The sequence below is a fragment of the Scyliorhinus torazame genome, chromosome X (assembly GCF_047496885.1).
Source record: "Scyliorhinus torazame isolate Kashiwa2021f chromosome X, sScyTor2.1, whole genome shotgun sequence".
NCBI classification, from domain to species: Eukaryota; Metazoa; Chordata; class Chondrichthyes; order Carcharhiniformes; family Scyliorhinidae; genus Scyliorhinus; species Scyliorhinus torazame.
The window spans coordinates 14,942,403-14,957,501 of NC_092738.1; the positions used below are offsets into that span (position 1 = coordinate 14,942,403).

The following is a 15,099-nucleotide window of genomic DNA, read 5'->3' on the forward strand; positions in this document are numbered from 1 at the left end:
TATTAATGACTATTATACCCCACCATCTGGCCTGGGCTTGCGAAATCCTACCAACTGTCCTGGCTTGAGACAATTCACACCTCTTTAACCTGTGATTATCCCTCTCTGCAGTCGCACCGTCTGGACCTGTAAAGACTTAATTACCTGCAAAGACTTGCATTCAAAGTATCATCTTGCATCATTGACTTTGTCTGTATATGTATTTGTGGAACCAACCTCTTCATTCACCTGAGGAAGGAGCAGTGCTCCGAAAGCTGGTGACATCGAAACAAACCTGTTGGACTTTAACCTGGTGTTGTAAGACTTCTTACTGCGCTCACCCCAGTCCAACGCCGGCATCTCCACATCATTAATGACTAGATAATCTCGACCGTGACGAGCGATTTTTCAGCTCGTCAAACCAGAGGTGGTTCTCTAAATGGAGGAACCAATGGGCAGAAAGCTCCCAAGCCCCCAAAAGTGTTTGGCAGGCATTGCGGGGTGGGGGGGAAATCTATTTCAAGCCAGCATGAATTTGCAGCAGGATCTTCTGTTGGTGCCCACTATGGCGGGTAGGAAAACCCACCAGAGGATGGAGTGAACCTTATTTGCATCTGTTCATGGGATGCAGATGAAGGCCCCCACACACCAGATTTTCAGCCATGCCGACATGAAGCGCGTTCATTCACCGTAGCGTGTGCAGATGTCGGGACTCATTTAAACAATGTCTGGGGCTGGCTCCAGTGCCTGGGGAGGCCTCCTGGACCCTGAAACACCAGCAGTGGGTTGGGTGAACATCTGCAGGTGGAACCCCGCCCCAAAAGCACAGGACTTGAGACAATGTTTTAATGAGCAGTCAGTCCTTGGGGAGGCTTCTGAAAGAAGAGAAATAGTGGATGCAGTAGTGCAGCATTTTTAATGAGCCAAATAAAATTTTTAACACTTAAGTAATTTGAGACCGGACATGTGGTAAGTGTAACAGGCTGGGGGGGGTCATAGATTAATCATGATAGTCAACGACTTGGCTTGTCATTGTATGAGGATGGTGGTAGGTGTGCTAACCTGGCTGTGTGATCTGTTCTTTGAATGCAGAAATTCCTGTATTCCTCAAGTGTGTGTTTTGCCAGCTGTTGAATCACAGAAAAATACAGTGCAGAAAAGGCCCTTCGGCCCATTGAGGCTACACCGAGGTAGGCATTCCGGTTCAGCCTGGCAGTTTTTCCACTTTGTATTCCGCTGGTTTCAAATCACTGGCACTGGGAAACCGGAGGAAGACTGGGCAAGAGCATATACCTAACCCCCCTCAAATTGGTAAGATGTTTGCAAAACGCTGCTGTGGCATTTATTTTTTGTTTTGATTGGCCCTTGCTAACTGCAGCGTTCCTTCTACTTTTGCAAGTTTTGTTTTGGTGTGCAGCCAGCTATTATTTGGTTACTGTACAATTAACCCTGACGGGAGGGAAATCTTCTCTGATACAAGAACGGGGTTATTTGTGTCACACACACAACACGCACACACACATCGTGAGCAGGTGGGTTATAAAATGAAGTACCTTGGGGATCAAGGCTGCAGGAGTGTGTGGAGGTTTGGAGGTTTGGACAGTCTGGGTGGGAAGATCCAGCAGACTGGGCTCTGTTTAGCTTGGGCTGTAAGACGATGTGTGCAGAGCTGAATCTGTCCGTACGGTGGCCTGCCAGATGGGGTAGTTTTGCATGTACTTGTGTCGGTAAGTTTTAGTCGAAATCGGCCTCCCCTTTCACTTTGGAATAATGCAGTAAAACTTTGAGCCAAACTTCTTCATTTGAATGTTGATTTTTGTTTCTTCAATCTGGGAAGTGGAGTGCGCTCATAAATCACTGAGCAGCCCTAGATTGCAAGGGCACGTCATTGTTACACGGCATGACTGCGCAAGTAGCCATAGAAGAGTGCCAGTTGATGCCCATAGACATTCAAAATTCTTGGGTATGACCAACACTTAAGACCCAAGAAGCTACCTTATAATGTGAGACTGAATTTGCAACAATTGGCTCGGCAGTGAAAAATGTTGCATTATCGAGAGACTTTAAAGCCACAATTCCAATGATGGAAAAAGCTGTAATTTTGAGGGGAAACTCCAGGTTCTGATGTTTTTATGATTGGATTAAGTTTTGACGGGAAAGGAGGAAACACTATTTCCTCTAACTGGTGAAGGGTTGATATTTATTAAAAAAAAAGAAATCGTCAAGTAAACATTTTGCAAGTGTTGCCGCGTAGAATGCTTTACGACAGGTATTCAAGTTTGAAACCATTTGTCAATGTTTTTGAGGGGGAAGATGCAGGATCGTAGGGTAAGAACACAGATTTATTTATGATTGTTCAGTAAAGTACTGACATAGACAAAAAAGGCCGAATGGCTTCCCTTCTGTATGTAATTCTATGGGATAGGGGATGCGATTCTCCGAAATTCACGACGGCGCAAAACGGGCACAGGCACTACAGATTCTGGCCGCCACAGGGGGCCAGGACGGCACTGGAGCGGTTCACGCCGTTCCAGCCTCCCTTCCCAGCAGCAAATGGGCGCCGTGCCAACCCACACATGCGCAGTTGGGCTGCGCCAACCCACACATGTCCAGTTGGGCCGCGCCAAAGCGCAGGGGACTTCCCCAGTGCACCGGCCCCGACGCAACGTGGCGTGGAGGTTCAGGGGCCGGCTACGTAATAAAATAGGGCCGGGGGTTGGAGAGGCCGGCCCGTCGATTGGTGGGCCCCGATCGTGGGCCAGACCCCATCGGAGGGGCCCCCCGGTGAAGGAGTGCTTTTCCCCACCACACAGGCTGCCCCACCGGCCCTACGCGCAGAGTTCCCGCCGGCTGCAAGCAGGTGTGGACGGCGCCGGTGGGACTCGGCCTTTTCCGCTCGCCCCATCAAGGCCGGAGAATCGGCCGGCGGGCCGTGACCGGCGCCGCGCCGGTGCAAATGGCGGCGATTCTCCGCTCCTCGGAGAATAGCCTGCCGGCGTCGTGGGAAAAAATGGCGCGATCGGCGATTATCCCATACGGCGCGGCATGGGAGAATAGCACCCTATAGCTCTTTGTTTCCCCACTTGCCCACCACCAATCAATTCCTTGATGTTTGTGGGTGAATTGAGAGAGTATAACGTGCAGTTGTTTGGTAGTACAGAACTGTCAATGCTTTTCCTATGGCATTGGACACTTCACATGGATGCCAATATAAGTGGGGGGGGGGGGAAACCACAGTTTATGCTTTTGAGAAGAGTGCTGATAATTAATAGAATCCCTACAATGCAGAAAGAGGCCATTTGGCCCATTAGGTGTGCGCTGACCCTCTGAAAGAGCATTCTAACTAGGCTCCCGTCCTATCCCCGTAACCCCACCTAATCCGCACATCCTGGACATGGGCAATTTAGCATGGCCAATCCACCTAACCTGCACATCTTTGGACTGTGGGAGGAAACCGGAGCACCCGGAGGAAACCCACCCAGACAAGGGGAGAACGTGCAGACTCCGCACAGACATTGATTGGACCCAATCAATTTGTGCACGCTTCTCATGTGGTTTAAATGGTTGTTTTCACTCTTGTATTCGCATCCCTGCGATTCACGGGTGCCAGATGAAAAGCTTCGACAAACCTTTTTGTTTACCTGCGTTACGACACTCTGGGCGAGTGTGCAGTCCATTCTAGCCCCACGTGCCTTGGAGTCACAACACAAAGGAATTAACCAATAATTCTCATAAAATTACCCAAAGTCTTTGGCCCTTGGCTGCCCTATAATTTTAGTGCCCAAGTTTGTAAATGTGAACACGATTATTGTTCATTTATAACCAGGGCTATCATGAAATATGCAACTGGATAACAACCTAATACCTACTCCCCCCTTTAACTGTCCCACCCTCTACCCACACACAAGACAGACAAACACAGAGGGGGGAGAAGGAGTGAAAAATAGGGATGGAAGTCAAAAGATAAGAGTCTTTGCTTCAGATGTTACTTCTTCAGCACACTTTCCTCACAGCACGCAGGCATTTTAGTGTCTTTGGTTTGCAGCTGGTAATGGTTGTCTTTGTAGAGTCATTCATTCAGGGTCACTGTCGTTTAGAAGATGCAGTACTCTCAGGCAGCAAGCTTTCCAGAGAGACACTTTATTTCACATCAAACTAGGCTTTCAGCTCCTGGTTTGACTTCAGGCCTCTGCTGTCTCGAGAGAGAGAGAGAGAGAGAGAGAGAGAGAGAGGCTTGCTGGAGAGAGTCAGCCCTTACAGTGGCCTTTAGGATCTTTTTGGAGAGAGTTGGTTGGATCTCTACACCAGGCTGCCAGAATCAAAACTGAAACAAAACTCCAGCCGTAAGACTCGCAAAACATATCAGTGGGACCAGATCCAATCACCACCTGTTACCGGGCAGAGCACAGCCCTTTGGGCCAATTCAGTGGCCACCAGCCAAATCAATCAAACTGATGCAGGCAATCACCAGTTTAAACCAGCACAACCTTCCAGATTCTTCTGTTTGAATTAATGATACAGGCTCCTTGCAGGCTGCGTGTCTTAGTGAGAAGTCCATCAATCATCAAAAGTGCAACAGCAAAATAAGAAAGGGGAAATAAACAGGAAGGGCCCTTACACCAGCAATATAATGTCTGTGTGGTGCATCTCCCTAATCCTCCCAATAGTGCCACGGGATCTTCATCTTGATCTGAGGGGGGCAGAGAGGACTTTAGTTTCGACATCCCATCTGAAAGACGGTACCTGCTGGCCACTGCGCCACTCCCTCAGTACTGCATTGGGAGCATCTGCCTGGATTTTTATGCTTCCAAGTCTCTGGAGTGGGACTTGATCCCACTACCTCCAAGAAAGTAGATTGGGTGCTCGCCTTTGTTAGCCAAGGCCTGTGATGCTGGAACTGTATGAAGCAGCAGTTGGGCCACAGCTGGAGTACTGCGTCCAGTTCTGCTCGCAGCACTAGAGGAAAGATGCGGATGTATTTCTAAGAGGAGGCTGCCCAGACTGAGATTTTTTTTCTTCTGTAGTTGAGGAAAGGTCGGATAGGCAGGGGTTGTTTTCTTTATAAGTGAGGCTGAGGTAAGGCCTAATTCAACTGTATAAGATGGAGGGATCTCGATAAGTGAATCGGAAGGGCTTGGTTGAGGGGTCCATAATTGGGGTGGGCAGGCATAGATTTTGGGTAAAGAGGTGGAAGATTTTGTTGCCTGAAAGGGCCATTAAGAAAGATACCCCAGAGCACTCAAAGTGTATATTCAAGGTTGCAAACGAAGAATTGGAAAGTGGGATTAGGCTGGGTGGCTACTGATTGGTTAGCATGACCATGATGGGCTGGACAACCTTCTCCCATGCTGTGAATTTCTACGTTGCTACAATTAAGGGGCTGGTTTAGCACAGTGGGCTAAACATCTGGCTTGTAATGCAGAACAAGGCCAGCAGCACGGTTCGATTCCCGTACCAGCCTCCCCGAACAGGCGCCAGAATGTGGCAACTAGGGGCTTTTCACAGTAACTCCATTCAAGCCTACTTGTGACAATAAGCGATTATTATTATTATTATTATTATTATTATTATTATCTCTGAAAAGAGTGCTACTGTACCATGGAATTATCTCCAATGTCCCACACGACGTTGAAAACTGTTCTGAAAATGACGACCAAATCCTTGGCCTCTCTGCCGCCATAAAATGTTCTGTTGAAATGAAGCCTCATCATCTTCCTGGACTGTCTTCACTTTGTATGGAGAATGACCCAGTAACTGACCTTGTTGAGGGCTGTTTTGAAGGCGTGTTTCCGTTCAATGCCCTAATGAACTTGTGAAATGGTGTTGTTTGTTAAATCAGTGAATCCCAGAGTGTCCACAATGAGAAAGCTAAAAGGCAATTTCTAAAATTCATTTGTGCACTTTGCTCAGCTGATAATGTGGTGGTGTCATTGTGGTCTTCAATCCCACTGAGCATGAGTAACTGTAATGAGAAGTCATTTATTTTATGTCTTCCATCGGGAATCCGCACTCGTGGGTGTGATTTCAAGGCATATAGTTTTGAACATCCCAAACTGTCTGAAGGCCATTCTTACCAGAATATCATGCCATTCAGTGGTCAAATGGCCACCTTCTGGGTCACCAGTAGTATCAAATGTTGGGAGCTGTGTTTCTGACATCCAACTCTCCTTTTCCCCCCACCCCCTTCCCCCACGCAAGAACAGCTATTGAGTGCTCCTGATGTTTTCTTTCCTATTATATTCTTCCAGTGCAGTCTAGGGCTGGAAAGGGGGGGTTGAAACGGAGACAATGAAAGGAAATTGGATGGGTGTTTGGGGGAAGTTGCAGGGACTAGCTGGGTTTCTCTGCTCTGATCGACAGAGAGACCGTACGATGGACTGAATTGGTGCCTCCGTGCTATAATATGACTCTGACAACCGCTATTGAAAAATAACTCTTGTATTGTATGCCTTGACAAATGTTTCCTATCATGTGCTCGGGTGTGCTCTGTCCCAGTCTGGTCATTGTGGTCGCCAGTGTTTTAGATTGTTCTAAATTCTCAAAAGAAGAAATGTTGTGATCTTTTTCTTTTCTGTATTCCTCCACCCCGATATTAACAGTTACTCTTTCTCGCCCCCTCATTCCAGATCTCTGGCATTGCCCTCATTGTGGTTGGCATTCTCGTCCAGACCAAAGTCAATGGCACCCTACATATCACCAATGTTGCTGCTTCTGGAGCTCCTATCGTCATCATCATAGTTGGAGTCGTCATCAACTTTGTTGCTTTCTTTGGTTGTTGCGGTGCCTGGAAGGAAAACTACTGCATGGTGACCACGGTAAGAGCTCTATCTGGACTGTTAAACCATCACTCGCCAGGCTACAGTCTACCGAGGCTCCCAGGGCTTTTTATTTTACCTCCATTACTTTTGGCTCGTTCCCAAATAGCCCCAGTTTTGTGCGGCAGTGGGACGAGTGAATTTTCAGCAGTTTGTCACGTGGGGTTTGCAACAACTGCCCACGTGGCAGACGGCACATTCCGAGTTGGTTGGCTTGACCACTTCCAAGTCTGTTCCTTGCCAACGGTCTGGGGAGATGAGCTTCCACACTGGCATGGTCACCGTGCAGATTGGCAAGCCAGGTATGCAAGTCACCTACTGCATCTGCTATTCCAGTGAGGCTTCACGTTTTCCAGTGAGGCGAGGCTTGCATCCAACCTGCAGAATAAATGTTGGGGCGGCACGGTTGCACAGTGGTTAGCACTGTTGCTTCACAGCACCAGAGTCCCAGGTTCGATTCCCGGCTTGGGTCACTGTCTGTGCGGAGTCTGCACGTTCTCCCCATGTCTGCGTGGGTTTCCTCCGGGTGCTCCGGTTTCCTTCCAGAAGCCCCGAAAGTCGTGCTGTTGGGTGAATTGGACATTCTGAATAAAAGCAAATTACTGTGGATGCTGGAATCTGAAACGAAAGAGAAAATGCTGGAAAATCTCAGCAAGTCTGGCAGCATCTGCAGGGAGAGAAAAGAGCTGACGTTTCGAGTCCAATTACTCTTTGGTAAAGCTTTGACAAAGAGTCATCGGACTCAACGTTAGCTCTTTTCTCTCCCTACAGATGCTGCCAGACTTGCTGAGATTTTCCAGCATTTTCTCTTTGGACATTCTGACGCCTCCGTGTACCCGAACAGGCGCCGGAATGTGGCGACTAGGGGATTTTCACAGTAACTTCATTGCAGTGTTAATGTAAGCCTACTTGTGACAATAATAAAGATTAAAAATTTAAAAGATCCTCCCCATGTTCACTCTCCCTATTGTGGCACCTACACACACTGATGATTTATCCAGTGTTCTTGTTCCCCTCCTGGTGAGTACTGAGCTGCCTGTTGCTATACTGATTTTTCTAGGTGGGAGTGTGGCGATGCCAGTCCAGTGATGGATGAAAACTTTAGTCCATGGTCAAATTTTTTAACTTGCTCATATCACTGGTTAGGCCCAGCATTTATTGCCCATCACTTATTGCCCCTTGAGAAGATGGTGGTTAGCTGCCTTCTTGAATCGCTGCAGTCCATGTGGTGTAGGTACACCCGCCGTGCTGTTAGCGAAGGAGTTCCAGGATGTTGACCCAGCGACAGTGAAGGAACGGCCGATATATTTCCAAGTCAGGATGGTGAGTGACTTGGAGGGGAACCTCCAGGTGGTGGGGCTCCCAGGTATCTGCAGCCCTTGTTCTTCTAGATGGTAGCAGGTTGGAACGTGCTGTGAAAGGAGCCTTGGTGAGTTGCTGCAGGGCATCTTGTAGATGGTGTACACGGCTGCCACTGTGTACTGGTGCTGGAGGGAGTGAATGTTTGTGTGGTGGATGGGATATCAGTCCTGCTGTTTTGTCCTGGATGGTGTTGAGCTTCTTGTGGCGTTGGAGCTGCACTCATCCAGGCCAGTGGAGAGTATTCCATCCTGACTTGTGCCTTGTAGATGGTTGACAGGGAGCCAGGAAGTGTTACTCACCAATGAATTCCCAGCCTTTTAACCTATCCTTGAACAGTCATTGTGGCGACAATGTAAGTTTTTTTTTTTTTGTCAATGGTAATCCCCAGGATATTTGGTGGGTAATTTGGCAATGATAAAGCCATTGAATGTCACGGGACGATGGTTAGATTCTCTCTCTTGTAAGAGATGGTCATTGCCTGGCACTTGCATAGTGTGAATGTTACTTGGCACTTATCATCCCAAACCTTAATGTTGTCCATGTCTTGCTGTAAAGGAGGTGCATTATGGACTAAATGGTGATGTATCCATTTACTCATTTTCCCCCTCCACTAAAACCGCAAATACAGACGGGGAGGGGTTAAGTTGTTTGGACATCACAAACTGCCACTGTTTGTAGTAAAGACAACCTAAATGTGAGGTGATGCATTTTGGCAGATCAATCAGGCCAGGACCTACTCAGTTAATGGTATGGCGTTGGGGAGAGTTATAGAACAAAGAGATCTAGGAGTACAGGTTCATAGCTCCTTGAAGGTGGAGTCGCAGGTGGACAGGGTGGTGAAGAAGGCATTCGGCATGCTTGGTTTCATTGGTCAGAACATTGAATACAGGAGTTGGGACGTCTTGTTGAAGTTGTACAAGACATTGGTACGGCCACACTTGGAATACTGTGTGCAGTTCTGGTCACCCTATTATAGAAAGGATATTATTAAACTAGAAAGAGTGCAGAAAAGATTTACTAGGATGTTACCGGGACTTGATGGTTCGAGTTATAAGGAGAGGCTGGATAGATTACATAGATTACATAGAACATACAGTGCAGAAGGAGGCCATTCGGCCCATCGAGTCTGCACCGACCCACATTAATCCCTCACTTCCACCCTATCCCCGCAACCCAATAACCCCTCCCAACCCTTATGGACACTACGGGCAATTTTTTTTTTAGCATGGCCAATCCACCTAACCTGCACGTCTTTGGACTGTGGGAGGAAACCGGAGCACCCGGAGGAAACCCACGCAGACACGGGGAGAACGTGCAGACTCCGCACAGACAGTGACCCAGCGGGGAATCGAACCTGGGACCCTGGCGCTGTGAAGCCACAGTGCTATCCACTTGTGCTACCGTGCTGCCCAAAGGCTGGGACTTTTTTCCCTGGAGCGTAGGAGGCTTAGGGGTGATCTTATAGAGGTCTATAAAATAATGAGGGGCATAGATAAGGTAGATCGTCAACATCTTTTCCCAAAGGTAGGGGAGTCTAAAACTAGAGGGCATAGGTTTAAGGTGAGAGGGGAGAGATTCAGAAGGGCCCAGAGGGGCAATTTCTTCACTCAGAGAGTAGTAGAGGCGGGTACAATTGTGTCTTTTAAAAAGCATTTAGATAGTTACATGGGTAAGATGGGTATAGAGGGTTATGGGCCAAGTGCGGGCAACTGGGACTAGCTTAATGGTAAAAACTGGGCGGCATGGACTTGTTGGGCCGAAGGGCCTGTTTCCATGCTGTAAACTTCTATGATTCTAACCTAGCAGTGATTGGCGGCTTCGTGACCAGCTTCTATTCTCTCCCAATGCTTGGGAGCACGTTGGTGTTCCTTCTGTCAGTCTTCAGTCTAAATCTAGGATTGATGATTTTCCCTTTGTTTAGTTTTGGTCACCTGAGATGTTGGCCATTGAAATGGGCTTCTAACTTTTTTTTTCTCCACCCAATCGGTGTCTTAAATCCAATACCCTTAAGTAAGACACTGCCTCCTAGGTGTGAAGGGATGTTTTTGGGTGGTTGGAAAGGGAAGTAGAGAGAAATGCAAATTATTTGGCTATCTTTACATTGCAGGAGTTAGTTGTGCTTGAAATGTTCGTCCTGCGAAGCTGCAACAGGTTTCTCTCGCTCCCCACGCGCTTCAAAACAATGGTGGGTTTGCTGGGGGTGAAATAAGCTGTTTATTTTTGTTTGTTTCCAGTTTGCAGTTCTGCTCATCCTGATTTTCCTTGTGGAAATTGCTGCTGCCATTGCTGGTTACATCTTCAAGGACCAGGTGAGTAGTGCATTACTCTATCTCTGTGGAGGGCTGGAGAGAGAGGGGGGTGGGGGTGGGGCTGAAAGGAGGAGAGGAGGCAGAGGAATGTGCGAGTAGCAGGGTTGTCCTTTAACTGAGGAGCCAGATTGGCCAACCCATCACATTTGATGTTCTGGTTGTGTTACCAAATGAGTTTTCTGTGCTTCGACAAGAGAGCTAGGTTTTACAGCGTTTAATTGACTTTGGCAGGAATTGCGCGTATAACCTCTTTGGACCTTCTGCAAGAATTTGCCATGTCATCGGTTTAGAGTTTCAGGGGATGCCCCAGTTTAATCAATACAATCTTTTAAAACCTTTTTCCATTGGTCTGGCTGCAAAAGTATAATGTTGTCCAATTAGCTTTGACTTCGATTTTGTCCCCTCCTTATCAATGAATGCCTTTTATAAATTGGACATTGCTTAACAGTTTCCTTTTTGGTTGGGTAGGGGTAGTGAAAATTAAGAGCATTGTTCAGTTAGATAATCCAGACTTTTAAACGCCCACCGATTTCGCCATCACTATAAACCTAGGTAGTCCTTGGAGTATTGTGGGCAGCCCCGTATCTAAGGAAGGATGTGCTGGCCTTGGAAAGGGTCCAGAGGAGGTTCACAAGAATGATCCTTGCAATGAAGAACTTGTCGTATGAGGAATGTTTGAGGACTCTGGGTCTTGTGCTCGTTGGAGTTTAGAAGGATGAGGGGAGATCTTATTGAAACTTACAGGATACTGCGAGGCCTGGATAGAGAGGACATGGAGAGAATGTTTCCACTTGTAGGAAAAACTAGAACCAGAGGACACAATCTCAGACTGAAGGGACGATCCTTTAAAACAGAGATGAGGAGGAATTTCTTCAGCCAGAGGGTGGTGAATCTGTGGAACTCTTTGCCGCAGAAGGCTGTGGAGGCCAAATCACTGAGTGTCTTTAAGACCGAGATAGAGAGGTTCTTGATTAATAAGGGGATCAGGGATTATGGGGAGAAGGCAGGAGAATGGGGATGAGAAAATATCAGCCATGACTGAATGGCGGAGCAGACGCGATGGGCCGAGTGGCCTAATTCTGCTCCTATGTCTTATAGTCCAAACTGAAGTTTTATAGTTTGAATGTTGGAAGCCTCTTGTGACATTTTAATCGAATCAGATTTTTTTTTTCTCAGCTGATTAATTTGTATTTTTCTCGGATTGGGAGGTAACAGTTAATGCTCTGACCCCCACCGGCTTTATTGAAGAGGGGTGTATTCCACAAAGAATTGACGAGGCATTCTCCGATCATTCGGATGCATTGCATAACAGCAGAGAGCATGTGACCATCGAATCCTTCTCCGTTGCCTCACAAATGCCTGAAATTTGTGGATTTTAATGTTTGCAGTACTGATTTCTTTGTGTGTTCCTTTCCTCCACTGACAGATTCGGGGTGTCTTTGAGAGCTCGTTTAATGAGACTATGAAGAATTACAACACGTCAGGCAATGCCGCGAACATTGACAACTTGCAGAAACAGGTTTGTTCTTAAATTTCATAAAACAGGGGGAATTGGCATCAATGGGGAAGGAGGGAGGGGAGGGAGACATGAGAAGAAGCAAGATGTTGCAATGTATGGCACCAGAAATTTGAATAAAATGGGGCCCCCCTGGCGCAGTGCCAGGTGAACGCAGATCCCTTCCTTTCGGGTAAAGCTGCTACCTGGGGAGCTAGTGCCGATGAACACTGGCCACCTTGTCATCTTCAGCGACACTACTGCCCTTTCTAATGTCTTTTTGTCGTTATCTTCGCAATAGTAAGGGCACAGTGGTTAGCACTGCGGCCAAACAGCACCGGGGACCCGGGTTCAATTCTGACCTTGGATGACTGTGCGGAGTCTGCACGTTCTCCCTGTGTCTGCGTGGGTTTCCTCCGGGTGCTCCGGTTTCCTCCCACAGTCCAAACATGTGCAGGTTGGGTGGATTGGCCATGCTCAGTGCGCAGGGTTACGGGGAGCTATTAATTCTTGATTAATTAAGGGGATTAGGGGTTATGGGGAGAAGGCAGGAGAATGGGGATGAGAAAATATCAGCCATGATTGATTGGCGGAGCAGACTCGATCGCCCCCCCACCCCCCGCAATGAACAGCTCCTCAAACACGGTCACAAACATCCCCCACCTTTTCTCAAACTCCCCTGCTGAGCCCCTTAACTCATACTTTATCTTCTCTAACCGCAGGAAGTCATACAGGTCACCCAACCATGCTGCTGCCCCCGGTGGCGATGCCGACCGCCACTCCAGCAAAATTCATCGCCGTGCAATCAGAGAGGCGAAGGTCAAGACATCGGCCTTCCTCCTCTCCATGAGCTCCGGCTTCTCTGAAACCCCAAATATCGCCACCAAAGGGTCCGGGTCCACTCCCTCCTCCACTATCCTGGCTAAGACCACGAATACTCCCGCCCAGAATCTTCCCAATTTTTCACAACCCCAAAACATGTGCGCATGATTCGCTGGCCCCCGCCCACACCTCTCACACTCATCTGCTACCCCCTGAAAGAACCCACTCATTCTCGCCCGAGTCATATGCACCCTGTGCACCACCTTAAACTGTATCAGGCTCATCCTTGCACAAGAGGAGGTCCCGTTTACCCTTCGCAGTGCCTCACTCCATACTCCCCAATTGATCTCCATTCACAACTCCGCTTCCCATTTCCCCTTGATCTTCACCAGCCGCTCGCCTCCCTGCTCCCCCAGCCACTTATATATATCCCCAATTCTTCCCTCCCCTTCCACATCCGGAAGCAGCAGTCGCTCCAGCAGGATGTATCCCGGCAATCTAGGGAACCCCTTCCAGACCTTTCGTGCAAACCTGTAGATACCTGAACTCACTTCCCCTCGGCAGCTCTACCCTCTCCCTTAGCTCCTCCAGACTGGTGAACCCTTCCTCCAAATACAAATCCCTCAGCTTGACCAGCCCCACTTCCCTCCACCTCCTGTATACACTATCCATCCCCCCCGGCTCAAACCCATGATTCTCGCACAGCGGCGTTAGCACCGACATCCCTTCCACCCTAAAATGCCTCCTCAGCTGATTCCATATCTTCACCGTGGACTGCACCACTGGGCTCCCTGAATACCTACTCGGAGCCATTGGCAATGCTGCCGTCACCATAGCCCTCAAACTAGACCCCTTACAAGATTCCTCCTCCATCCTCGCCCACTCTACCCCTTCTCCTTCCCACCACCGCCGCACCTTGTCCACATTCACTGACCAATAATAATGAAGCAGATTTGGCAACGCCAACCCCCCCTGCTGCCTCTGCCTCTGTAGCAGGGTCCACCCCACCCTCGGCACCTTCCCCGCCCATACAAAGTCAGAGATGATCGTGTCCACTTTCCGAAAAAAGGCCTTTGGTATAAAGATCGGGAGAGCCTGAAAGATAAACAAGAACCTCGGCAGAATGTTCATTTTCACCACTTGGACCCTCCCCGCCAACGTTAAGTGCAGTGTATCCCACCTCTTAAGATCCTCCCTGGCCTCCTCCACCAGCTTCGTTAAGTTCCACTTATGGAGCCCCGTCCATTCCCTCGCTACCTGAATCCCCAAGTACCTAAACCTATCCCTCGTTACCGTAAATGGCATTCCCCCCCCTAAATTAGCCCGCTGTGCCAGCTCATTCACCGGGAATACCTCGCTTTTCCCCACATTCAGCTTGTATCCCGAGATGCCTCCAAACCTCCCCAACAGGCCCATAATCCTTCCCATACTCGCCAACGGATCCGAAACATACAGCAAGAGGTCATCGGCATAGAGCGACACCCGATGCTCCCTCTGTCCCCTCATTATCCCCTGCCACTCTGCCGACCCCCTGAGAGCCATCGCCAATGGCTCTATGGCCAGCGCAAACTGCAGCGGCGACAGCGGGCACCCCTGCCTCGTACCCCTGTGTAAGTCAAAGCTTCGTGAGCTCCTATCATTCGTCCTCCCCCTCGCTCTTGGCGCCACATACAGCAACCGCACCCATGCCACAAATCTCAGCCCAAACCCAAACCTTCCCAAAACTTCGAACAAGTATCGCCACTCCACTCCATCCGATCAAACGCTTTCTCCGCGTCCATGGACACCACCACCTCCGGTACCAGAGCTCTCAACGGATTCATCACCACATTCAACAGCCGTCTTATATTACTCGCGAGCTGCCTGCCCATCACGAAGCCTGTTTGATCTTCTGCAACCACCCCCGGGACACAATCCTCCATCCTCCCTCGCCAACAACTTAGCCAATACTTTCACATCCGTGTTCAATAGTGATATGGGTCTATACGACCCACATTCCACCGGGTCCTTCCCTTTTTGGGGATTAGTGTGATTACTGCCTGCTTCATCGTCTCCGGCAACTCCCCCTTCTCCAGCGCTTCATTAAACGCCCCCAACAGATGTGGTGCCAGGTCCGCCGCAAATTCCTTATAGAATTCTGCCGGGTACCCATCCGGCCCAGGGGCCTTCCCCGACTTCATACCCCTGATACTATCCAGCACCTCCCTCAGCCCCAGGGGCTCCTCCAACGCCTGGCTCTTTGCTTCCTCCACCTGGGGAAATTCCAGCTTGTCCAGAAACCACCCCATGTCCCCCTCCTCTCCTCCTGGGTCTGCCT

At 48.9% G+C, this 15,099-nt stretch overlaps 1 protein-coding gene across 1 annotated transcript in view; it reads left to right on the plus strand.

Moving 5' to 3' along the window:
- Positions 1 to 15,099, plus strand: part of cd63 (CD63 molecule) — a 63,302-nt gene that overhangs the window by 35,228 nt on the left and 12,975 nt on the right. Inside the window, exons 2-4 of the mRNA XM_072493834.1 lie at positions 6,606 to 6,794; positions 10,391 to 10,465; positions 11,892 to 11,984. Of these exons, the coding sequence (XP_072349935.1) occupies positions 6,606 to 6,794; positions 10,391 to 10,465; positions 11,892 to 11,984 (357 nt within the window). The remainder of the gene's footprint in view (positions 1 to 6,605; positions 6,795 to 10,390; positions 10,466 to 11,891; positions 11,985 to 15,099) is intronic.